The following is a 27,162-nucleotide window of genomic DNA, read 5'->3' as shown; positions in this document are numbered from 1 at the left end:
GCAGCAACACAGGCCTTCCATCTTTCCCTATCTTGAGCAAGATGTATATACTCTTTTCCATCCCTACCGATTTCCCTTAGGTCCATCTCAACGTTGTCCCTCCATCTTCGTCTTGGCCTTCCTACAGGTCTCTTACCATCAGGTTTCCCAACAAGAATCCTGTAAACTCCTCTTTCCTCTCCCATTCGTGCCACATGGCCTGCCCACCTAAGTCTTCTTGATTTAATTATTCTAATAATATCTGGACATGAATACAAATTATGTAGTTCTAAATTATGTAACCTTCTCCACTCACCTGTCTCCTCATCCCTTTTAGGTCCAAAGATTTTCCTAAGGATCTTATTTTCAAATACTCTCAATTTATGTTCCTCTTTCAATGTAAGGGACCAAGTTTCACATCCATATAATACTACAGGCAAAATTACTGTTTTGTATATTTTAACTTTTAGTTTCTTAGATATTAAACGAGAAGACAAAATTTTATGAAGAGAGAAGTAACATCCATTTCCTGAATTAAGGTAAAAAAAAAAGGTAAAGTGTTCCCCTGTGCATAGCACCACGCCATGAAGGCGTATAGGGGGTGTGGGGGTAACGCCCCACACTTTCTTGATCCGGTCGTGAGTGGGGGTGATGTGATCAGCATCACGCCCCTGACCGCCTTTACCCCCCAGGGTTTCCCCCAGGTACCCATGTTATTCGACGCTGGGTGGGCGCCGGGGCCGCTTCCACCGTTAGAAAAGTTCCCGGATTTGAACCGGCCGGGGATCGAACCCGGGACCTTGAGCATGGTAGTCAGACGCGTTACCGACTGAGCCACCGCGGCCTACTTTTTATTTCCTCTTTAATATAATTTTCATTTGTTAATATTACTCCTAAGTATTTGAATTTGGAAACTGGTTCAAACGAGTTGTTATCAATAATTAGATTTTGAATATTACCTAACACTTGCTTTCGGCCTGTAAGCATATATTTAGTTTTCTCTTTGTTAACTTCCAAACCTATCTCTTTAGCAGTTTTGAAAAATATTTTAGCATTATTCTTAATTGTATTCACATCATCCCCCAGTAAGTCTACATCATCTGCATATGCTAACAACTGAGTCACACCATTTAATTTTAGTCCTTCTTTAGTTTCTTTTACCTTCCTAACAGCATATTCTAAGGCAAAATTAAAGAGCAATGGAGATAATGCATCTCCTTGTTTTAACCCATCATGAATTGTAAATTTTTCAGACATATTAATACCCACACGAATTTTACTTTCTGTTTCACTGGTGCATACTTTTATCATACTAACAAGCTTCTTAGGTATTCCAAACTCTACTAATATATTATATAGTTTATCTCTTTTGACTGAATCATATGCTTTTTTAAAATCAATGAATAGCTGATGGACATTTTGATTATATTCCCACTTTTTTTTTCAAGTGTCTGACTGATGTGAAAAATTTGATCAGTAGTTGATCTGTTACGTTTAAATCCACATTGATAATCACCTATAATTTCATTAGCATATGGGGTTAGTCTTGTTAAAAGAATGTTAGATAATATTTTATATGTTGTTGAGAGTAGAGAAATTCCACGGTAATTATTGCAGTTCATTTTATCACCTTTCTTAAACACAGGAACAATTATGGATTCTTTCTTTATTCCATATTAAACAAATTAATTTATGAATTTGACATATTAATGAATTTCCACCATATTTAATTAACTCAGCTGGTATTAAATCAATGCCAGGTGCTTTGTTATTCTTTAGCCTTTTAATAGCATCTTTAACTTCAGTCAAGTTAGGTTCTGGAACTAAAGGTTCTGCTGTGTGTACTTCATTCATATGATTTATTGTGCCTCGATGTAAAAACATTTATTTCTGTTAAACATTATTGATGATGGTGTGCAAAACAATGTGAGATTCGTTGCTATTACTTAAGTATAAATAAATTCTTGTTGCTTCAGAATAAGGAAATGCCAGTGTTGAGTACGTTCATTGATCTGTCTATCTGTTTGCAAATCGAAGTTAAAAATTCACAGAAACAGTCGACTTTATAGTGATCCTTCCATAACATCTTAAATTACAGAGCTGTATCATATTTTATGTTGAAATATCGATAAGATCATACATTATTTAAAAAATTGGGTATCTCCGTTTGTTCTCTAGGCAACAAGGATTGTTACAAATATCAGGTTGAGTAAAGGAATATCATTGAAAAACTAATTGATTATAATAAGTTACATGCTATTTAAATTAGGTAAAATTAATTCTACATTTTTCAAAATAAATTACTATATTTTAAATGATATAATCTATTCATTTTTTTTTATTAAACCAACTTGTTTTGGTGTGTTTTAAATTAATAAAGGCAAGAAATTCCACTTACACATTGTTAAAATAAACGTATCTCATTCAAATGTTGGGGTTGGGCCCTATAAAGGACCTTGAATTATGTATCACAAATATTACATATTAGACTTTAGACTGCATTTAGGAAGTTTGAAATTCGCAATGTAAATAATTTAAAGTTCTACTTCTAGTTTTCCCAGAAATCTACAGGCATCAAGATACAGAAAGATCTTCACAAAAGCATATCCTCATTACATTAACAAAAGGCTTGGTAAATAGCACAGATATACGTAGCATTCTGTAGGATTAGGGTCCTGACAAAGAAAATCACACATAATAAGAACATAAATTCAGTTTTATATATTGCGAACAATAAGGTTAACCAGAATTTAGTATAATTTATCTTCATTAAATATTATAATAAAGTAATAGTTGTAAATTTATATTGAATAATGGTTCTGAATGCCTAATTTAAATCTTACTATAATTGTGCAGAATGTACAGAGAACAATTCTAATGGGCTTAAGGTTGTGGTAGAAACATTGAAACGTGGGCTCTGTGACTATTCCATATCATCCAATTACAAGACAAGTCAAGAAATAAAACTTCCATTGACTAGGCATGTTAGTCAGTTACTGCATTCACGTTATCTGCTGTCGAAACTACGTAGAAATAAAGTGTAATATTCACGAAGAAAGATCATTGATACTTTGTGAACTTATGTACGTACATGCCAAACTTGATTAGCAAGGCAGCCCGTCACTTGATTTAAGCTTCCACTCTTCTACCTGTGTGGTAATTGTGTCAACCAGTGATAAAGCCACTGGGCCTGCTGTCTTTGATATGCTGGCGAGTACAAGGTTGCCAAATCTCTCCCAGAGCGGAGCTGAATATTACCTTAGCTTTTGGCACGTGCAGGAGATTCCTGCGCGTGCCAAAAGGTGATGTAACATAGTGTATCGATAGGCATAAATAAAATATTTGTGATTGGATCGTTCATTTGTCTGGTCGTGTCAACAATTGAGTCAGGCGATACCTTTTGTCGCTCGGAAACTACTGCAGATCCAAATATAGTATTTTGTGAACTGAAATATTACCAGATTTTAGTACAATGGATATTTAATATCTAAAAATAGTCTGTCTGCCAGTATTAATCAGCATTAGGCTAATGTACTATTCTTGCCTTGGAAACAACTACAGTAGGGGTTTCAGGATATAACAATTAATTAACTTATTTTAACAGTGTTTATCTTATCTTACAATACTTATACATTAAGTAGGTGATTTTAGTGAAATCAAAGTAGCCCATTGTAAACTTTCTAAAATATTCAGTAAATTTGTATGTAGTAGTTGCATTCGTTTAGAAACTGGTTCATTAATTATTAACCTGATGAAGGTGAATAAATTAGCTTGAGGGCTTTGTAGGTCATTGTTGCGTATCTGTAAGTTACTTTCATAGTTACTTTCTGCTGTAAATTTTCATGGAAACAAATTACGCAGAATCAAGGTTTATAATTTGCATTTAAAAACGCCACGAAAATCCTTCCACCTTAGCATTCAGAGAAAACACTTAATTGGAAACAAGAGTTGCCAAATTTAACTCTTTCTCCGTGACCAGTTAACAAAGTAAGTGTCGTAAAGTAACTGTTGATAAGGTTACTTCTATCACAAAAGTAAGTGTGTTACAGTTGAAGTCACTTACTTTTAAAAGTAGCTAGTTACAGTTAGAATTCCTGAAAAAGTAATTGTTACTTCTAACTGCGTTATTCGTAACTAAGCTAAGCGTCAGGTCAACCTTGCAGCAGGTTTTAGCATATGTAGATCCAAACGTGCGCGCAAGAATATAGTTCCACTGAGACGGGTTCTATTCCGACACAACTGCATACTTGCAAGAAAACAGTTATTTAATTTGTAATATACAGACAAAATAATACATTGATTAGCAGGTATGGACTTAATTGGTTGCAATCACTGTGCAGACGAACTTAGAACCGCAGATTCGCCAACTCGAATCTGTATTGCGTTGAAGAGACATTGAAACTTTAGAGCGAGTCGAGCGAGACTGAATGCGTTGCAGAGCGCGTGAAATCGCTGATACCAGTGTTGCACATCCCACTATTTTAACCCTATGTTTATTGTAGAGCGGCGAGAATGGCTGAATCTCCTGTTCAGCGCGCGGTTTTACCCGAATGTTATTTTGGGCTTCATCCGAAAGGAAATGTTCTTCAAAGTCAAGCAAGTTGTTTTAAATGCATAATCCTCCTTGCGGCAACAAGATCAAAGTAAAACAGGGCGTGAGGTGATTTGCCGTCAATGTGCACACGAATTGTATCACGGGTGTTGAATGATTTGCGGTTTGAGTTTAGCAAGAGGAAACGATTGTTTGTTGTTTGACGACAAAAGAATCTCCGCGGTATTAAAATATATCGCAGTGAGAAGAAACATGTTTATTATTTGGACGAGACGTCCTTCAACTCGGTGAGTGGGGGAAGGGGGAATAAACCATGGAAGGATACCACCATGCAAAACCACCGCCAGGGCTGAAGAAACCGACGATGAGGGGAAGGGGGAGGCTTATTGTTTCACCCACTGGCGGCAATGAAAGCTTTGTTGAAGGCGCATATTTACTTTTCAGCGCAAAGAAAGGGAAGGGTGATTATCAGCAACAAATAGACAGACCAAGATTTGAATCCTGGTTTAGTGAAGTGATTCATAAATTGAAACCAGAGTAATAGCGACAGACAATGCACCTGATTGTATATATCACCAATAACAAATCATGCTTTTTTGGTGGTACAACTTGAAGTGCGTGTGTCTTACAGTAACGGATGTATTGCGAACGAAGCAACCAAGTTTTTCATAAATCTATTTCTTTCTAAACCAAAAACAATAATTTGTCATTAAATTCAAGAGGGGCCTATCGTTGTTTACTTTTATCTTTGTTTATTTTTATTTTTGCGTGCTCGAAATATACACACATGCTCTCATGTTTAGAAGTTGTTTCGCTCTTATATTAATGACACATTTATTAAATAATATATGCGCAGAAAGTACTTTTAAAATGTTATGTTTCAGGAGACAAAGAGAAGCAAAAATACAATCCACTTGACATGCATGCGGGTTTTGATGTGTTGTGCGGTTGGCAATACTGTAGATTTTCTCAGTGTCTCCGATGTAAGCAGCTCGGCGGTTGAGGAAAGACTGGCACGGAAGATTCTGAGCTCAGTTCTCGCGCGGATTGATACATAAAACCTGCTGCAAGGTTAACCTGACGTAGTTACTTACAAACTCTGTCCCCAACATCACGACAAGGGAAAAGCATTGTATCTTAGCCACATATCGTGTTGTCTAATTTTAGTGCATCATCTTTTTGTAAACTTTCATATTTTCTGTATTACATCGTTTAATCTCTGGTTGTTTGAAACAAAGAACTTTTTCTTTACGGTTCATTGTTTGAGTTTCTTTGTTTTAGTCCCTGAGCCTAATATAGCTTATCTGTTTATTATTTTCTTGGAACAAAATGAAAATTTGTACTGAAATTATAAAAGAAAATTCTGCAATTACACTTTTGACATGAAGGCTTAGTTTTCGAAAGAAAACAAGTGAGAGGGTTAAGTGATTCTTCTCCATCAATTCGTGCACCATGGCTTAGCAGAACTCACATGTAGTCCAAATGTTTATGCTCTCACCTTTGGTGCGAACGGTCGCGGGTTCGATCCGGTACGAGCTCCAAAAATGTCTGTTGACCCAGCATCGCGAGGACAAGTGGGTAGCTACTTGGGTAACAGTTTGATATAGGGAAAACGCATTTCTTCAATTTTACAGGAAAAACTACTTACGGAAATGAGTTTCTGTGGCATTTTCAAAGTTCGTGGTGGTATTTTCTTTCATCGTTGAATCTATTCGACCAGGAATTCATGTATTTTCGAAGAGAAATATAGCTCCAACGCACAATTGCCGTTTTTCCTCTACGTGGACCAGATGTACGTTTGATGACGTAACCCCAACCCTCTGTCAGTGTTTCCAACCACGCCGTTGTTTTGCAGGAAGTGAAGGTGATTTTTTTTTAAAAGCTATATCGCATTGTTTTACGAACAAAATTTTAACTATGCTTGCTTAACCTAACCTTGCCGGAAATGGTTCGTGGGGCTATCCGCCAATGGTTTTCTGGGCTATGAGTGAATTGTTTTGGGGGTTATGCGTGAATGGTTTGGTTTATAATTTTAACTATGTTTGCCTAACCTAACTTAACCTAACCTAACCTTCCGTGAATGGTTTGTGGGGCGTTTTTCGGTTAAGAAGGTTGGAAACACTGCATACCCACTGATGATCCACGACGGGCCAAGCTGTGCCCGCCATATTGTGCCTTACGAAAGGAAGAACAATAAATACTCTTAATGTGAATAATTGAAATTATTTTCGTGAGAAAAGCAAAATCCCATCTTAAAGAATGTTTGGCAGTGCATAATAGATAAGCACCAATATCAAACAAGACGAAATGAACGAGTGAAAGGTGTTTTCCCCATACCAAACTGGTACCGCTACTTGAAAGCAATGGTTTAGGATTCAGATCACGCAATCCAGAGAATAGAGGCGATGGACCTCGAGGCACTGAGTTTTGCTAAGCATTGTAACTGGATTCTAAGATCAGCGCAGTACATTTAAAAAAAACAACAACAATGTTTTATCTACATTTTTAATGCTTCATTTGAGGCGATGGGGACTACTATTTTGAGATTTTGTTTTCATTTTTGCATACAAGCACTAATCAGCACTGGGTCTGCAGTAAAAATGAACTGGATTCTATAATTATACTTTTTTTTTACCCGTGGTGCAACAACCCGCGATGGCCAGAGCACCTACCGAATGACGACCTCACTCCCATCAGAGATGAGCGATCATCCAACAAATTGCGGACTGACGTGTGGTCAACACGACGAACCCCAAGCCGTTGTTGTAGGTTTTCATGGCCGGGTTACGCTACTCATTCGTAGCTTCCCAATTTTCTCCCGGTGGTGGGTGGCCACCGGTTTTGTGCACACCCACGAGACTCGAACCTGCGCTCGTAGCCGGCCAAGGTGCGGGACATCTCTAATTACACAGCAATAGCTATATCCATGACTCTCGCGTAGCCAAATGATTAGCATTCTCTCCTTTGGTACAAGCGTTTCCGGGTTCAAGTCCCGGTGGAGGTGCCAAAATTTCGGCAATCGGTATTAACCCAGCATTATGACAATTGAGGAGCTTTGCTTACTTGGAAAGAAAAAGTACGTAGTTCCGTTTTTGAAAGATACTATACAGTGCGTCCGTAAAATAATGGTGGGGTTTTAAACAGTCATAGTTTTGGAACAAAGTATGGTAGAGAGATGAACGATACGTCAAAGCAAAGAGAAACTCTCCAAGTTTCTTACCTGTTCAGTAGACTTCGATGTGTGAACCCTTAGTTGCCATGCAGACGTCAAGACGTCAGTCTCTTCCCATACACGGCAGAGGACATCCGGTGTGATAGACGAAACAGCTTCAGTGATCCTTGCTTTCAAATGGTCCAGATTTCGAACTTGTGTTATGACTAGACCCCACAAAAAGAAATCCATGGGTGTAAGAAGGTCTGGAGACCGTGAGGGCCAGGCAATCCACCCTACTCATCCGACCCATCGCTGAGGAAATGTCTCGTTAAGAAAATCAGGCACGATTGTGGAAATATGTGGAGGAGCACCTTCTAACTGGAAAATGGAATTCTTCTGTATTTGAGACACTGCATACCTTTGTAACATATCCAGGAAGATGGTCCCCGTTATTGTTTGTTCAGCAAAAAAGAAGGGGCCAATAATTCTGTCTCGTCCAATAGCGCACCACACATTCACTTTTTCACTCACTACCCCTCGTGCCTGTAGGTGTCAGCGCGTAAGCTTTCGCATATATAAACTTGGAGAGTTTCTCTTTGCTTTGACGTATCGTTCATCTCTCTACCATGCTTTGTTCCAAAACTATGTTAAAAAACCCACCATTTTTTTACGGACACACTGTATAAACCCAACATAAAAAAAACTCTTGGCGGGGATTGGTTCTCATTGGTTAGTTTTAGCTTCATTCATAACTATTATTGTCATTCCACAACTGGGAAATGAATATCATACAATTTTGGTGTTGAAACTTTGAACGTTTGTATCCTAAGGGTGTGAGAAAGCTCAATAATCCTATTTCCACTGAACGCAACCTTAGAGATACGTTGATACTTCTTGCAATTTTATGAGCCAAACTAAACAATGATCGAAATTAAAATAGGGGGTGCGCCAAGGCTATTTTGCACCCTTTACATTACACGGGGTCCAGCCCCTTAACTTAACTATAATCAACACTTCTCTCTAAGTAAAGGTAAAGTTCTCCCCTGTGCTTTGCAGTACACCATGGTGTGGAGTTAGGGCCCCACACTTTCTTGATCACGTGTGGTGATGTGATCAGTACCACGCCCCTGGAGCTGGAAAAAATCCCGGTTCTCCTCCGCCGGGGATCCAAGTTTTACCCCCTTGCACCCCCCTTCTGACAGGACGCAAAGGTGCTGCTATTAAAATAACATTTTTTCTATTGTCGTTTTCATGTTCAGAAGACACAACGGCGCTTATGGAGAAACCGCACAGTGTTGCCAATACAGCGCTAGCTCATGTCGCCGGGAAATGATGACCTTCCTTCACAATGAAGGTGTTACATATTTTGTATATATAATGATAATTATATGTAATTATTAATATTAATATTATACTGTGAACGTTACAGTTACCCTTTTTACAATGATCCATTGCGATCACTACACACGCGAGTGTAATGCACGAATATGACACTTCAGAAATCACTTAAAAAAAGTAAAAATCACTGAGCGCTTACACAACTGAATACACTTTTTCGAGAGAGGGAAAAAGTCTAAACAGACCAAAGCACTCACTCACTCAAGTAATGGGAACCTGGCACATGGGTTAGATTCAATTTGCAACCCAAACAAACAAATGAGTTATGGCCCACGTGAACTGATAAGACGTGAATGACTCAAGCAAGGCATGTCATATTTCTATCTTGAAGCCCCATATTTTGTCATGTGTTGGAAAGCCTTTCAATGGTTAATATGATGTCTATGAATTTATGTGTAAGTTGGAAACTGAAAGGTGATCTTCATTTCAGTATTAATGTCGACAGTAATGTAAATAAAAAGAACGTGTATTTGCGACAGCACTAATGTTGCTCACAACAGCAGCATTGGAAATAATTGTCAATTATTAAATTTAAGTAATTTCAATTCTATTATAACAAACTGCATGAAGTTCATATATTTACTGAATGGAAATAAAATAACTCGAAAACTTGGTGGTGATTAGCCGGAATGCTGCGGTGAGCCAGCTCAAGATGGCCAGACAACGTCTCCTTACTTCGCGCGCGGTTCGGGTTAAAAAGAAACTCCAAATGCATGGAAGTAATATTTCTGGGAACCTTTGAGTGGTTATAAAAAATAATTTCATTATTTTCTCCACAACTTTGTCGCTGGAAGTTTTTACTTGGAATTACAGAACAAAAAATGGCCAGCGACGACATTTTCTACTGCACGAATATAAAAAATCTCCACATAATTTATTTGAATTTTTTTTTAATGCAAATATGCTTTAAAGTATTGATAAATTCTGAGTACCACCATCACCTATGACAATTAAAAAACAGTGTCAATCTTTTTAAATAATGAATGCTTCAATTTTACGGCATGTTTCAACGTTCGGAATGAAAACAATGTAAAAATTGTGTTTTCACAGAAAATTTGCGTTTTTAATTTATCTAAAATTATGTAAGCAAGTTACCAGTTTTTTGTGTTCACCATCGTATTCTCTACAAAATTTCCTGCAAAACTGCAGGTACCGATTTTACTTAAGCTAAATTTGTAAATCCAGAAATTTCACAACAGCGCGCTCGTATTTCCCATAAGAAAAGCATTGCCCATAAGAGCCCATTGTGTCTTCTGAACGTGAAAACGACTCTAGTGTCTCCGCACAAAAACTTTGCATTAAAACGAGTAGATGTATCTTTGTTCGCAATTTTCAGATTACAAACTTCTGATTTTCACTCATATGGGACATTCCATCGTCACGGGTGGGACACGGCGACTACAAAGTAACTATTGTACTGATAAGCAACATTTTTCTTACAGTTTCTGTGCAACGAAATATGAAACTTAACATAGTTGATGAAACATAACTACCCTGAAAACACTTTCCCAGATTTATAACTACAAGTGAACAATTTGTGTTAAGGGTGAGACAGACGAAACACTTCCCCTTCACCTCTCTCTCTAGCCTTCTTCAACCCGAAGGTTCATGGCTGCAGCAACACAGGCCTCCCATCTGTCCCTATCTTGAGCAAGATCTATACTCTTTTCCATCCCTGCCGATTTCATTTAGGTTCATCTCAACGTTGTCCCTCCATCTTCCTCTTCACCTAATAAGAAATTTATTTGAATTTCTGTGAATTTGCAAATTATAAAAAATAAAATATTTAAGACAAAGAGAGAAGGTAATTGACCTTTGAATATTCTGGTTGAGTTCAAGGGGAAATGTAAAAGTTAAAGGAGAAATTAATTGTTTTTTTGTTGTCATGGGTGGGAGGGTGCGAAATCATTGAAAACTGGTGGGGGGAGAAAGTTCTTCATCTACAAACTCCCTCCCCCACAAACATATGTGTAAATAATACGATATACATAATTATAGTGTTATTAAAAGTAAAAATAAACTAATCAATTAAAATTACTAATTACATAAAGGAAATTAATTTTTTACTTGTATAGATGTCAAATATTGCAAAGCAGCTAACTATTTCCTTTATAACTGGTAAAGATGTTAATAAGTTATGAAATACTTCAAGTGATTTTATTATGTGTAAGTTTTTGTTTAGTTTGTGCTTTATGTTAATATAAATCAATTAGATTTTATAGTTATTATTGTTTTGCATTCTTGTTTTTCTTATATTGTGCTTATTGATGTAGATTTGTTAATGATGTCTTGAGAGAGAAAGCATTCAATACTCACAACTCCACTAATTTGTGTGCGTTTTCGTAATTATTCTTAGTAAAGTGTATTTGAAATTAAAAGTAATTGCTCATCTTTTGCTTGTTTGAGGCCAAGCCCATAATTTCGCACCCTGGGTGGGACGCAATACAAGACACAAGTTAATAAAAAGTTAAAATAAACGAACTCTATGTGAAGTACATCTTAACATAATTATGTATAATACTTGACTTTTTGTGCAAATGACAATTTTAGACTCTTCACTTACAAGATAGGATTAAGTTACAGCAATTTTAAAAATTGTGGTCCAGTGGCACTTTTACATGGAATTTTGTACCCCCAAATGAAAAACGTACCTACGCCACTGCGGACACTTACTTTTCAGGGCCCAGCTGTTGGCCATCTGCAAACCATCAAGAAACAGCTCCATGGACTGATAACATCTTTCCGACACTCGGACCTCGCCGTTCCATACTTGATGCAAGTTGTACGGCTCGTAAACGTTCAACAAGGAATCCACACTATAGTTGGCTGCCGAGGCTACCGCCAGAAGTATCGGCAGGAGAAAGCCTGGATGCATGATCGAACGCACACAGAAGGAAACTGAAAGCTGAGTCTGGAGCAGCGCTGGGTCCCCATCAGCACTTTCACTGGAGGAGTGTCTACGTCACGACCTCCTGCTTATATTTTCTCTTTTTTTTTAATTGCTGGTCTTTCATCCATACCGGAAACGAACGCAACCTGTGGACAAATAGGAATGCAATGCTCTCTACATCATATGCTTTATACTTGTATAAATATTGCATGCATGGATGATCGTGTGAATGGATCGAACAATTGTTTGCTTCTTTGGCGTGCGTTCAGAGTGCATTTACGTCAAGGCGATGCTTTTCTCATAATGTCAGACGCTACAAACCAAATGTTACATATTTGCACTTTTATTGCTGTGAATAACTCTCAAGCCTTCTTAAACCCAAAGGTTTATGGCTGCAGCAGCACAGGCCTTCCATCTGTCCCTATCCTGAGCAAGATCAATCCAATCTTTTTCCATCCTTACCGATTTCCTTATGGTACATCTCAATGTTATCCCTCCATCTTCGTCAGGGTGAGAAATCATTGAAAACTTGTGTGGGGGGAGAAAGTTCTTAATGTTCAATCATCCTCCCCACACAAACACATGTGTAAATTATACGATATACATATATTATTACATAACATATGTGTTATCTAAATTAAAAATAAATTACTCAATTAAATATATATATTATTATTATTATTAATTACATATAGGAAATTAATTTGTTACTATTATACATAGGTTATCAGATATTATAAAGCAGCTAACTAATTCCTTTACTGACTATTTAAAGATGTTAATAAGTTATGAAATAGGCCTACTCAGTAGCGTACGCAGGATTTCATCAAGGGGGGGGTTATTTCGAAAAATTTCTACAAATTCACATTACCATTGTTTTATTATACTTTAATTAATGAATAATAATAATTAATTAATAATACTTACAATTAATTAATTCGTTTAATTACTACTAATAATACTACTAATGCAGCTGTTACTACTTATATATCACTACTATTATTAAGTAGTAGAGATCTTCATAAATATATTTATGAGAGCAATAGAACAAAATTACATTTTTTTGTTTCTTTGTTACGAAATAATTGTCTAGCCAACTGTTATTTGTATATGATAGGTGAGACATTCTAAGTGTGAAGAAAATCCATAAAAACAAGCAAATATATTAAATTAATTGAAATAATCAAAATATGAAACTCGACCTCGTAGGAGATCCGGGTTCGATTCCAGGAATTGGTTGGAATTTATCCAGCCTTGTCTCCGCACCCAGCCTCATATCAATGGGTACCTGAGAGCAACCCTGGGGGATAAAGGCAGCCGGAGCATGGTGCTGATCACATCCCCTGCAAAATGGCCGAGATCGAGAATGTGTGGGCCCCAGCACACCACTGCATGTGCCTTCATGGCACGGTGCTATATGCACGGGGAAATTTACAATACCTTTACCTTTGGAACTCACCCAGGATGATGATGAGGCGCGAGAATACATGTTGCCAAATTCCACCGAGTCTATGTTTTCGTTGAAAAGTTAAGTTTATACACATTCCAACACATTTATCACTTCTAGGTGATTCACAAAGCACTTCTTCAACATTATTTAATGATGTGGATGTAGACTCAGCATCACTTGAGAGTTCACAAGGGGATGTGAAATCAGTACCGGGAAGAACGTTTGCAATAAAGTCGGCACACTGCGACGAAGCAAGGAATTTTCACAATTCTCGCGAGAGACTGCGCGACTTTTTGCAAAAGAATTGCAAAATTGAATTTTGTGGCCGCTTAGATTGTGTTTGGAATGTTGTTTTTCTCCATGCTGCATTGGAATAATAATGCAAATTATTATTATTATTATTATTATTATTATTATTATTACTACTACTACTGTCGCAGATCTTTGCCTGTGATAAATTAGCCATTTTTATTTTTTTCTACAACATTTTCCATAATATTTCAAAAGCTCAAGGGGGGGGTGGGGTTAAACCCGATAACTCCCCCCTTGCCTACGCCACTGGGTCTACTTGAAGTGGTTTTATTATGTGTAAGTTTTTGTTCAGGTTTTGCTTTATGTTAATATAAATTCAATTAGATTTCATTGTTATAATTTTCTTGCATTCTTTTTTTACTTTTATTGTGCGTAAATTCAATACTCACAAGTATACTAATTTGTGTTTTCTATATTATTCTTAGTAAATCATATTTGAAATTAAAAGCAATTGCTTCTGTTTTGTTTGTTATAACAAAAACTCTCCCCCCCCCCGGATTTTTTGGTGGGGGAATTTTTAAGGCCAAGATTGTTGGTGGGAGAAATCTCCCCGTCCCCACAGGATTTTGCACCCTGACTTCGTCTTGGCCTTCCTACGGGTCTCTTACCATGAGGTTTTCCAACAATAATCCTGTATACTCCTCTTTCCTCTCTCATTCGTGCCACATGGCCTGCCCAAATCTTCTGAATATCTGTTACAGCTATGATATATTACTGTGGTCAATACACAATATAATGGAAAAAGTTCATTAAAATAATCATGTTCTTTTACCCCATTTATTTCTTCCAATTATATAAAAGCATTGTAGAAGTGAAAATTAGATGCCGTCACAGGGAATCAAGCTGAGCTAGGTCATGCAAATTCGTTATATTATTATACTCGACGTTTTCATTGGAGGCGAAATGATTAATATCAGTGATAGGTTCGTGTGAGTGACATGCATATGCAGGTTATCAGGGGTGCCCACGGGGGGGAAGGGGGGTTCATGACGCTACCAATTCTACAGATCATTCCCTGACATTCGCTACAAGACTCGGTGGCAAGCGGCCAGGCGTCAGCGCTTGTCTTTACTGGTGAACGGGGTCCGCGACAGTCGCACGCTACAGTCTGTTTTTTTTTTCGCTCTCCCTGCCTTCGCTCTCTTTTCCTTTCTGTTGACGTTGCAGACTGACGCCAGTATAATCCTCTCTCGGAAGTTGTGTTGTGTCGTGTCCGTGTGTTGAAGATTGTGGCTTAATATGGCACCACAAAAGTTTACATTACAACAAAGGATTTATTTTGTCGAGTGTTACTTCGGAAAGAGGAATTGTGGAGAAGTGCGACGAGGTTTTGCAACGAAATTTCCTGGTGTTCCCGTTCCACATAAGACCACTAAAAAACCTCGTAAAAAGGTTTAGAGTAACAGGGTCAGTTCTGAATAAAAGTGGAAAGAAAAACCCACGTGTACTTACTGAGGAAAAACTCTATGAGATAGGACAAAGGTTACAACAGTCTCCTCGGAAATCTATCCGCCGCCTCTCACAAGAAACGGGTGTTTCAAAAACCACAGCATTTAGAGCCGCTAAAATTCTTAAATTTAAGCCTTACAGAGTGACAATAGTGCATGAATTACAGCCTAGAGATAATGCTAGTCGTGTGAATTGTTGTAACTGGGTTTAAAGAGAGTATTGTACGAGACATCGGGAGAATTACAGTAGACGAACTTGCACGTGTAAATGCAATTTTCCTTCGGAGATGCCAGGAATGTGTTGCAGCAGAGGGACATCATTTTCAACACCTTCTGTAGTCAAGGTTAGTACACAATATGAAAACTGTAATTTTAATAGCAGACTCTAGCGACTGTCGTGGACCCGTTCGACGGGAAAGACAAGCGCTGACGCCGCCGCTTGTTGCCTAGTCTCGTAGCGAATGTCAGGGAATGCTCTGTATATATCTTCACACAAATATTGGGGGGGGGGATTGTTTTGTTTGATTGACTTGCTATGATTTTTAGTTCTCTCCTACCTGTGAGTATTCGTCGCAATTGGAACCACCAACTCTTATGCCTTTAGAATCGGTTTAGAAGGGAAAGGGGGGGGGGCGCTGTTCACATTAATACAAGGTTAGAGTGCGCGTCAAATCTCCTGCATATGGCAATAGCCAATAGCAGCGCACTGCAGCGGTGCCATGTCGAAATCTCACACGGAAAAGAGACAGCGTGATTGAGCGAAACACCTTATCACGGAACTAGGCAACGCCGCACGTCTGTGATTCGCTGGTGCTGTTCAGCCGTTCAAGGTCATATGCAGGAGATGTGACGCTCACTCTAGTCAAGCAGACAAACTATTAAGAATGAGGTTGATTCAGTACACTAACAATGGCAGTGAGCATGAGCAGTTTTGCACGTTTTGTGTTAGGAAACATGAAAGTGAGCCATGCTTTCTTCTCTTTTAGTCTTTTCAACTGCGAAGAAAGGATTCGAATTTCATAGGCCTTTCGATTGTTGGCACCTCGGCCAGTGGTAAAATGTCCGGTGTTTTATTTTGTGGTAGTTCCGAGTCGGACTGGATATTTATAACATTTTTTTTTTAAAAAATGAACTCAAATTATCGATTAACAAAAATCAATTACTGCATGTTTATCCAAACTATATTTGTGTGTGTGTGTGGGAGGGGGGTTATGATGAACAATTATTTTGGGGAAATACGTCCTCGGCCTTGGGAGGGGATGGGCACCCCTGCAGGTTACTATTAGTTATCTAATAGAATTAGACAAACAACAGACGTTGAAGATATGTAACGTAAAACTAGACTTATGTCCGAAACAATCACATACATTGTATCACGATACTGAAAGCTATACATAGAATACATTTGTCTATGGTCTCAATTCTTCTTGTCCAAAAGGCCAACTCAGTAGACATGTACAGTGCGATTAGGTGCCAAAACTGGGGAAGGAGAGTTATTTTGTCTTGGTAGACAAGCATTAAGAGTTCATTGTACGGAGTCAAAAGTGGCCAAAAAAAAGCCGGGGGCAATTGCTCCCAGGTCTCCCCACATAGCCGCCACTGTATGTATGTATGTGTTTATATATAAACACGAATCTGGCCCCTCCCTAAAAAAAAATCCTGGGGGGCTGCTGTGTTCCTGTTATGAGAAAATAAGTTTTTCTTTGATCTTCAGTTACTATTAGCGGACCAGACTTCCGTAGCAGAGTGGCCAGGAAGAATGCTGCGAAGCTGCAGGATCCACATTCGAACCTTAGTCAGATCATTGTCAGGGGCACCGACTTGTGAAAATTATTGGGGGGCGGATCACTTAAATAAATTAATGAATGACTCACTCCCTCCCTTTTTTAAGTTTTGGCCTCAGTGTTCGGAATCTCGTAAAAGCCCATGAATTCCTCAAAAATATCAAAATTTTTGTTCACAGTTCTAATGCAGAATATTAATTGTCCACGGATGGATATGTCACAAGTTTTGTCAACCATAATAGCAAAATATTCTCGACTTTTAATATCTGCTACCACGGAGCGCAAAACAGATCTCCTTAATATATTAAGGATCTCGTTCTGAATGTCATGTGAGAGCCATTTGTAGCCCGAACGTCCCATCCACTCCCATAGTTCATGCACATCGTCTTTTGAAACTTTAGTAAAATTTTAACAATACTCATAATTACATACTTGGTATATAGTAATAAGTCATGTGTCTTGCTGTCTCTGGTCATAGCCCCCCAACGTTGATGGTCTAGAACAGTGGTTTCCAACTTCAAAAGGTCCGAGGGCCAAAATTATATCCAGCAGTTGACTGGCGGGCCGCATTTGGGGGGGGGGGGGGGAGATTAAAAATTACAAAAATCATAAGTACTGAACTGAAAATGTAGTACTTCCGTATGACCTAAATTTCTAAAATCATGCATTAAAAACAATGGAATCACAAATCAGAATTGTATAATTACAATTTATTTCACAAAAACCCAATACTTATGGATGAATTGAAAGAAATTAAAAACACACCATACAAATAAGAATCCTTCATAGTAATTGTTCAATGTAAAAATTGAGGCCGATCTGCTTCTTTCATTAAAGTTGGAATGTCCACTTCAATTTCTCTATTTGAAAGTCTCAGAAGGTGAAGCAGTGAAGAATCTGCCAGTCGGCTTCTGTAGCGGTTCTTGATGAACTTCATGGAAGAAAAAACCTTTTCACACGTGTATTTGCTGCCGAACATCGATGTCATTCTTTGCCCAAAACTACGAAGGGTTGGAAAACGTTCCTTTTGAAAGGTATTTGAAAACCTCTGGCCCCTTTTCTTGCCTAGTTTGAAGGAACACATCGCCTTGCAAATCACGCAATTCAAGTTGGAGAGACGCTTCTTGTTCTTCGATGTTAACGCCAAGAGGATTGCTAAATAGCTGGATGCTGCTTTTAAGTTCTTCAAAATCTTTAATCTGGAGTCAAAGTCATCCATTATTTCTTTAATATCTGCACTGAATTAAAAAAAAAAAGTCCAGTGTTTCTTCATCTTCTGCTACCCGCCGACGCTTGGAAAATGGAGCAGGTTATTCCTCTCCAAAGCAACGTTGAAAATCTTCAGTTTATTACGAAACCCATTTATGTTTCCATTAAATCTGACACCAGCTGGTTTCTTCTCTGCAGTTTCAAGTTCAGTTCGTTCAGATGACCTGCGATATCTGTTAGAAACGCCAGTTGTTTGAGGAAGTCTATACTCTGAAACTGTTCCTTCAGTAAAAATAGAACGTATTTTAATAAAAATACATAAAATTAGTGTATTTTGCAAACTGGCTTCGCGGGCCGCAAAAAATGGCATTGTGGGCCGCATGCGGCCCGCGGTCCGCCAGTTGGAAACCCCTGGTCTAGAACATTTCAAATGTGTATTCAAAGTTAAGTTCATGTGGCATAATTCAGAGTAAACTTTAAAACAGAAGCAAAATATTACATTAGATCCTCTTAAGCAAAATTATTTGGGGGGGGGGGGGTTCGAGCCTCCCAAGCCCCATGGAGTCGGCGCCTATGGTCATTGTGTTAGTTCCAGTTCATATAGTAATCTCGACTACCCTTCCAACTTTCTGCTTTGGATTTTGGAAATATGATATTTTGAAGAAAGCACTTGACTGTGTATCCTAGTTCTATATACATTTGTATATAAATATGTATATATATATATTAAAAAACCTATATATATATTATGTATATGTGTATATGCATTATGGTCCCTACTGAATCATTTTCAGCCTGGACTTTCATAAGCCTTGAGTGAAATAATCTGTGGAAATTTAATACTGTTCTTTTTTAAAAACAGGAAAGAAAAGAACAGCCTAACAACAACTGGATGTTTCGGGCGAGTGAAATATTGGACACAAAGACGCAATGTAAGAAGAATTTGCAAATACACTATCCATGTTGTGGAAGTGCACGCAAGTAGCGCTCGAGCGTCTGAAGCTTGAACTACATCGTAATAGTACACCAGAAGGTGATATTCATAATAAGACGGGTCATTCGAGATAGAGACGAAACCATGCTAGTCTCGGGTGTCGCTTCGGTCGTGTTTGTACTATTTTCGAACCGAGAACAAAACAGTCCTCTGTAACTTTAGTGCGAATATATAACAAGGTATTTATTAGTAAGTTATGAGCTTTGTTTATAGTAATTACAAGGTCAGTCTCTTAGTGGCAATTGTGAATCTCTACTGCGTGGTTGCATACATACTGCAAAAAAATTACGTTTTCGTTTTACGGTAGCCGGACAATTGCGATGGCGGGCAATTGCGATGGCGGGCAATTGCGATGACGGACAATTGCTATGAACACAGTGAAAGGAAGGGTGGACATTTGAGATGGCATTTTAAATCTTCTATCAAATTGAAGGATAACTTAACACTCTCTATAATACCTCTTACAAGATAATTATGTGAAATATTGATATTTTCGTCTGGGAATTTGGTTCAATCAAGTTTTTGAACATGGGCTAGAGCCAAAAGACACCTTTTGAAGTCACCCGTCCGTTTCCTCATATATGCGAATACACTTAACATGTCTCTCGTCGATTTTAATGTCAAGCTTCTTCCTTTTCTGACCTTCTACATTAAATTCCATCCGCATGTAGAGGGAGATTATTTCCATAACATCTTTGGCTGTTATGCATTCGAAGATTCGGAACGAGCCACAACTCTCGAAGCAGCCAATCAACGAAGCGAGCCGCTGACGTCATCTCAACCCAGAACCTATCGCTAAGCCCCATGCACAGGCTCTACACGCCCACTAGGCTCGCTAGACAGACTCGCGTAGCCCGCTGGAGATGTTCCGAAAGTAATTCGACTCTACTTGATGCTGGTGTCTTCTGCTTGACTCTTGAGGCAGGCCAGAACGTCATGAATTTTTGGATGCGGTCTTCCAAGCCACCTGTTTATTTTGTTGTTCCAACTTCTACAGCATTATTAGTTCTGTGGCGCAATTGTGCTACCATTAATTTGTAAAATGACCTTCACCGTCAGAATGATCGCAATTGCCCGTGATTTTGGCTTCATAGCAATTGTCCGCCATCGCAATTGTCCTAGATTCAAATAGACAACTGCAGTCTTGTATCACACATGTTTATGGAAATTCTATTATTCAAGTGCAACCACCAACCACCTTTATATAAGATCACTAAACCACACACGCTCTTTGAATCTATTTTTTTTTAACAATCAGATTGTTACAAATATAATTTCTATTGTTTGTTTATGAGTTCAGTTGCTTTTACGTTTGGTTTTCAGAAGTTGTGATGCATGAAACAAACCTGATGAGGCTTAGTGAAAGAAAGTAATGAAAGTCTTTAATCTTTTTTCTGCAGATATTGGGAAACAAAACACCACTTTTACACACTACGTGTACGTATTTATGTATGTATCAATATGAAACTGATATCGTCACTATATCTCCCCCGGGGCACCAAAGAGCGCTGAGGGGCACTGAGAAAATTTATTCTAACTTAAGAAAGTACATACAACCATAGGCGGAGTTCTGAAGGGGCCAGAGGGGGCCTGGCCCCCCAACTTAAAAAAGACTAAAACAATAACACATGATTGAGTTCAGTTACTACATTTTTGATATGAAGCCATACCGTAAATCTTGACGTTTGGCATGATGTCACGTGCGGTAATTGCGCCGCAATAGCGGGTCTTAGACGATCTGATTGATGTGTACAGTTTGAAGAAAGAAAAACGTAAAATGACTTTGTGTTGAGTCAACAGTTACTGCTGAGGCATCAAAAGAACTTTTCAATTTAATTTTTCTAAAATTTCTGAAGCTTACTATTGTACCGTAACTTTTTTAAAGTAATATGAGTATTGTATCAATAAAAAAAATAATGAAATGCAAAATGCAATAATTGTTTTGTTTTGCTTTTTTTAAAACTGACAACCAATATAATAATTAATATTTGTTTACTTAAGCGGGGAAATTTAACATTTTCAAATCTAAAAGGCCTAGAACTCAGTGTTTTTAAGTTGTTTTTTAATTTCCGGGGGAAGGTCTCCGGACTCATTATAAAGTAGGAGATATTCAACAACCCTCAGGTACATCATATGCTTCTCCCAGAGTCTCCCCCCCACAATGAAAAAGCTCAAACTCCGGCCATGCATACAACAATAGTCAACCAACTTCCTTTACAGTCGTTCCAGCAAGAAGTGGCTTTTAAAATGTCAGGGCCGGATATGCAAGCAACAACGATACTGTAGGTCATTTTCTTGGTAATTTTCAGACGTTTCCTTCCTTTCTACATATAAGTGTATGTGAATGCAAGAGATTCAGTTCTAAATAAATGCTCACTTAATGATCAAACGACATGTAATTTTCCCCAAGGAAGACATTAGAAGGTATGAAGTCTGGAAGAGTTTGGATACTTCCCATTCCATTCACCCTTAATTTACAGATCGTATCTGCTGCTTTGAAGCACCTTTGGGCTACAGCGTGTGAACGTGTGCTAACCAAGGGAAGAGGAATAACTTTCAGTCAAAGAGGATCGTTTGCTGACTTGCTAAATGTTCTCATCTACAGGGGAACGCTTTCTTTTTTATCTCTCGCTTGCACACTTTTAATTTTCATTCATACCTTCACAAGCTTTCCTTGATTATATCATTTCGTCCCTCAATGTGTGAGCAGAGAGGCTATTCACCTGAAATTCCTGGAATTGTGCGTGAATTCTGCATGATTTTTTCTCAATAGACGTGAAAAATTGCAACTTCTATTTTTGATCCAAATCCCATTGAATGTATACACATTTATAAATACCCTCAGGCAAGTATTTCACAGTTTAGCTTTGATTGTAATCGAGGAAGAAGAAGAAGAAGAAAGATGCTTGGAAATCAAAACAAAATTCTCTCAATTCGTTCTACTTTGTTAGTTTCATTTGCAGGAGAATCTATCTCACAGACGGAAGATTATTGTAAGATAAGACATCTTGAAGTTGGGTAAATTTGAGTTTGAAATTCTTGTACAATTAACAATTTTTCGCAGATTAGATTATATCCCTTAAATTTGTGACTTGTTTGTAGCGTAACATCCCCGTCCGCTAAGCTACGGTAGATGTATTTATAGTCTGAGTATGTGAATTGGTAAATTTAAACTCTATATATATATACAGGGTGAGCATAAAGTCTTTCCCTGATTACAAACTTTTATTGCTAAAGAACTATGCTAGATACAGACATGCGGTTTGTTGGAAATGGTAGCTTAACTCATAATGTCTTGTTATCAGTACACTTCAGTACACTTCGACATGTGCTTCCTTTGTTGCCCTTAGAACGTCTAGGCGATACTCAATTTCTCTCCATGTCTTTGCCAACATCTCTTCCGTCACTGTCTCTATAGCATCCCGTATTCGTTGTTTGGTTGATTTGGTGTTTTAAGTCCACTTTATGCACAGTAATACTAATCGGGACTGGACCTACAGTTTAAAGTGGGATCCGAACCACTTGTGCCTCCACCGGGTATCGAACCCGGAACCCCTTGATTACAAGGCGACGACACAACCACTGCGCCAGCGGGAGGCCCCCGTATTCGTATCTGAAGAGTTTGCATATCAAGAACTGGTGAACTAAACACTGTAACGTAACCCCATAAAAAAAGTCAAGAGGGGTTATGTCCGGCGAACCCGGTGGCCATGATATGGGACCGTCTCTACCGATCCATCTGTCTGGAAAGGTGTCATGCAAGAACTGCCGAACAGTTAACTCCCAGTGTGGCGGTGCACCATCTTGTTGAAACACTACCCTTGGTTGCAATTCCTGTAACTGAGGCGCAAAGTTTCAACATGTTCAGGTAAACTGTTGACGTAACGATAGGCTCAATGAAAAAGAACGGTCCAATAATTTTGTTGTGCATTAAGTCACACCAAACATTCACTTTCGACCATAGGCCCTTTTGAACTGTCGCTGAACTGTTAACAGGTGACCGTGTTTCATGGAACCACAAAACACATTGCGTTTTCTCCTGCATAGACGTCATTGTGAGAGCAGCACTTCTAAATTACGCTACCTGAAACACAAGAGAATAAGAATCAGACAAAACAAAGAAATGGAAAAAAACTTGATGTGTTGCACTACTTATTGCCATAGGTTTTATTTGCCTATCTACCGTGGAAGTTGAGATATAAATATTCATAAACAGGGAAAGACTTTATGCTCACTCTGTATATATATATTAATTATATTGTTAATATATTTGTTTGTGTATGTGTTGTGTGAGAGACGGTAATACGTAAGGTTGAATCAGAGAAAACATCTACTTGGACCCTTGCCTGTCAGTGTTGGTGAGTCTACGATACATGAACAAAAACATTGATAAGTAGAGCCCGGATGTTCAGGCATTAATGAATAAAATAGGCAGACAAAAAGGCATGTACGAGGCTGTATCAAAAAGTTCGTGCAATCACCTGGAAGGATACAACTTTGGACAAGTACGAAGTCATGGTAGTATTAGTCCTTCTCCACAGTCGCCATGCTTGGTGACACATTTCTGCCAGCGGTCTTTCACCTTGCGTAAGCCGTTTTTATAGAACACTGCATTTTGGGCCTGAATCCACTGTTCTACCTCAGAAATGAAATCATCCACGTGTCAGAGTGGAGTCCTTTGAGTGGGCGCTTCATTTCCGGAAAGAAAAAGAAGTAACTCGGTGCCAGGTCTGGGGAATATGGAGGGTGGGGCAAAATTTCGTATCCTAATTGAACTGTTTTCGAAATGGATGCATGGGCAGATTGGGCTGGTGCGTTGTCTGCCAATAGCAGCACTCCTTTTGTGAGTTTTCCTAGCCTTTTCACCTTCAATTCTTCACGTAACCCAGCTAGGAGATGACAATAATAGTCACGTGTGATTGTGTGACCCTGTGGCAGTTAGTCCGTCAGGATGACTCCATCACAGTCCCGGAAAACGGACAGCATGACCTTAGCGGCTCACCTTTGCACTCTTGCCTTTTGGGGGGCGGTGAGGAACTGTGTTTCCACTGCTTGCTCATCTCCTTTGTTTCTGGGTCATAAAGGTAGATCCAGCTTTCGTCCATTGTAACCAGTCTGCTGAAAAGGTCCTCTTCATCCAGCTCACAGCAGCCTAACATCTGTAGTGCTGCTTCATCTCTAGTCCTCTTCTGGAAAGGGGTGAGCAAATCGTGGCACCCACCGTGCCGACACTTTATGAAGGTGCAGTTGGTGATGGATGATATTCCAGATGGACCCATAACTAACACCGATTACAGCCATCACACTTTCAATGGTGATCCTCCTGTCTTCCATTATCATCTTCTCCACTTTCTCCATCAATGTGGCATCATTTGTGAAGGACGGTCTCCCTGTCCTAGTGGCATCGGAAATTACCATGTGACCGGTTTCAACTGCCGCTTCCACTTGGAAACCATCCCATAGGATGGGCTTTCCTCGCCGTACACTGCTTTCATCTCATCGTGAATTTGCTTCGCTGCTTTCCCCTGGAGATGCAGGAATTTAATGGCGCTCAGTGCCTCAATTTTCTCAATCATGACACCTTCCTTTATTCAACTGTAAAAAAAGAATAGCAATAAACATCCAAAACAGACAAAAAATGTGTGCGCTTAACCTACCAGGGCCATTGTATAATACATACACATATCCGAAGGAGCTTCTAGTTTGCTTCCTTCCAGGAAATTGCACGAACTTTTTGATACCCCCTCGTATAATGTTGAAAATAGGCACCAAGAGCAAAATAAATAGGCACAATAATCCGAAAAAAATGTGGCAAATTCCAAGTCGCTTACACTGTATCTATAATTCCATTAAAGAAGTTAAAATCTACATGGAAATAACATTTTTTACTTTTGTTTGTTGCCTTTTAGACATTTAGACATAGAAAGAATACTTTTTCATAACAGAAAATGAACTCTCTACTTCGACAGAAGGAATTGATATAAACATAAAACATGCTATTGTAGCCGGACTTACTATATCGTCAAGAAAAGAACATTGACCTTTAAGAATATCACAAATTGTTTTCAATTTTTCCAATTCAACATTTGCACTCATTACACGTTTGCACTTTTCTGCAACAGTTAACTTTTCCTCCTTGCACTTCAACCAGCTGCTGCACAGATTCTTGGAAGACTTTCATGGACGCTACAAGAGTTTCACCCCTTTTTTCCAGCATTGTAATTGTCTCTGGCAACACCATAATCTCTCTATATATAAAAATGGATGTATATGTGTGTGTTTGTTCCGGTATAACTCTCGAACGCCTGGAGCAATTTCAACCAAACTTGGTACACGTATCACTTGCAAATTGGAAATAAATACTGTAGGGGTAGGACACCCCTGGCACCTCTGGCGGTGGGGACGGGGAGGGGGGACATGTAAAAAAATCGAAAACGACCGATATTAGTGTGTAATCCGTACTTTTCGGGGTCGCTAAGATCAATAGTGACTCCCAATGCCGTTCAACTCCAAGACACCCCTGGCACCCCTAGGGGTGAGGGTGGGAAGGAGCTGACATGTAAAACGACCGATATTAGAGTGGAATCCATAGTTTTCTGGGTCGCTAAGATGAATAGTGACACTCCCAATGCCGTTCAACTCCAAGTTCATTTTACACTATAGTAAGAATTCATTATTTTCCTGTCTAATAGAAGATTGTGATAAATAAATGCCCCGGGCAATCAGCTATGTGCTAATAAATAACGTTTTTGAAAGAGAAATATCTACACATACACAATTTTTTTAAAAATTCTAAAAATTTCTTGTAAATGGCAAAAAAGACATTGGAATTAAAAATTGGCAGTAGGGCACAAAATAGGCAAAATGAAAAAGCTTCTAAAACATTAGCAACAACGTGAAAAATGTATATTAAGAAAAATCTTGTCAATAAATGCAGCACACAGAGAAAACTGATTGTTTGGATTAACCAAAAATATGGTAGTTGTGAACAAATCGTTTGTTTAAATAGGCATCAACCAAACAATTGTTCACCAGTACCAAAAGATTTGGTCATGTTCTATTTGTTTGACATAAACAATTTTTTTGTTACCAAAACCAAATATTATTTTGGTAAATCTAACCAAACGTAGCCCATTTGTTTAGGAAAACAAAATAATTTAATCAAAATTACCAAAAGATTTGTTAAATAGTTTATTCATAATTACTTATGATATAATCTGGCTAATTTTAGCTAGGGTGGATAGTTTGTAGGAACTAACTGATTTCAAAATACACATTCCGAATAGAAAGTTGACGTGAATTAACCGTTTTTGGAGCGTGTTTTTTTTTCTGCGCCACAATTACCTTCTACTTATATAGTCCAGAATCAAAAGGTTGCTCATGGGAGATTCACTTTTATTCACTGCAGTACATTTTCTTCTTTAATTTGTAGCTTTTGAAGAGTGTTAAAGCACAATTTTTCACTATGATTACAATCAAACGTACCATTATTTGTTGTACAAAAACTTATGTTTCTTCTACACATTTTGACAGAACCATCTAGCGGCCGGTGTAGGAAACTCAGTATAAAGCAAGTATATTCTGAGTTTTTTTTCAGTATATTAGGTTACACAACAACATAACAACATAAAGACTCGCTTCGAGTAATTATCTATCTATATGAGTTTCAATTTTCGACAAAGGATTTTCATACTACACTCGACGAAACTGGACAATCGTTATTTCAAATTCGAAAGCACGCTCTCGAACATAGTAATTTTAACCAAACGTTTTGTTTCTCTTTACTTACATATGTATCATTTTGTTTAAGAGTGCCATATTTCGTCTGACCAAATTTTTTGGTATTCTTAAACAAAATTATTTAGTAATTACAAGCAACATTTGGTTATCGGAAACAAAGAGCATAACCAAACAGCTCAACCAAACTTTTTTGGTAATTCTAAACAAACCAGTTTTTTCTGTGCAGGAATAAACGGCACTCTGCCAAACTTT

The 27,162-nt window shown here is 38.3% G+C and overlaps 1 protein-coding gene across 1 annotated transcript in view; it reads right to left on the bottom strand.

The window, feature by feature from the left end:
- LOC145981608 (nose resistant to fluoxetine protein 6-like) overlaps positions 1-11,964 on the bottom strand; it is a 104,540-nt gene extending 92,576 nt beyond the window's left edge. Inside the window, exon 1 of the mRNA XM_083114976.1 lies at positions 11,757-11,964. Coding sequence (XP_082971102.1) covers positions 11,757-11,958 — 202 coding nt within the window. The 5' untranslated portion in view covers positions 11,959-11,964. The remainder of the gene's footprint in view (positions 1-11,756) is intronic.
- Positions 11,965-27,162: the final 15,198 nt, after the last annotated feature.

Source organism: Lepisma saccharinum, chromosome 29 (genome assembly GCF_977018435.1).
Source record: "Lepisma saccharinum chromosome 29, izLepSacc3.1, whole genome shotgun sequence".
In the NCBI taxonomy this organism is placed as follows: Eukaryota; Metazoa; Arthropoda; class Insecta; order Zygentoma; family Lepismatidae; genus Lepisma; species Lepisma saccharinum.
This window is presented reverse-complemented; position numbering and strand designations above follow the sequence as displayed.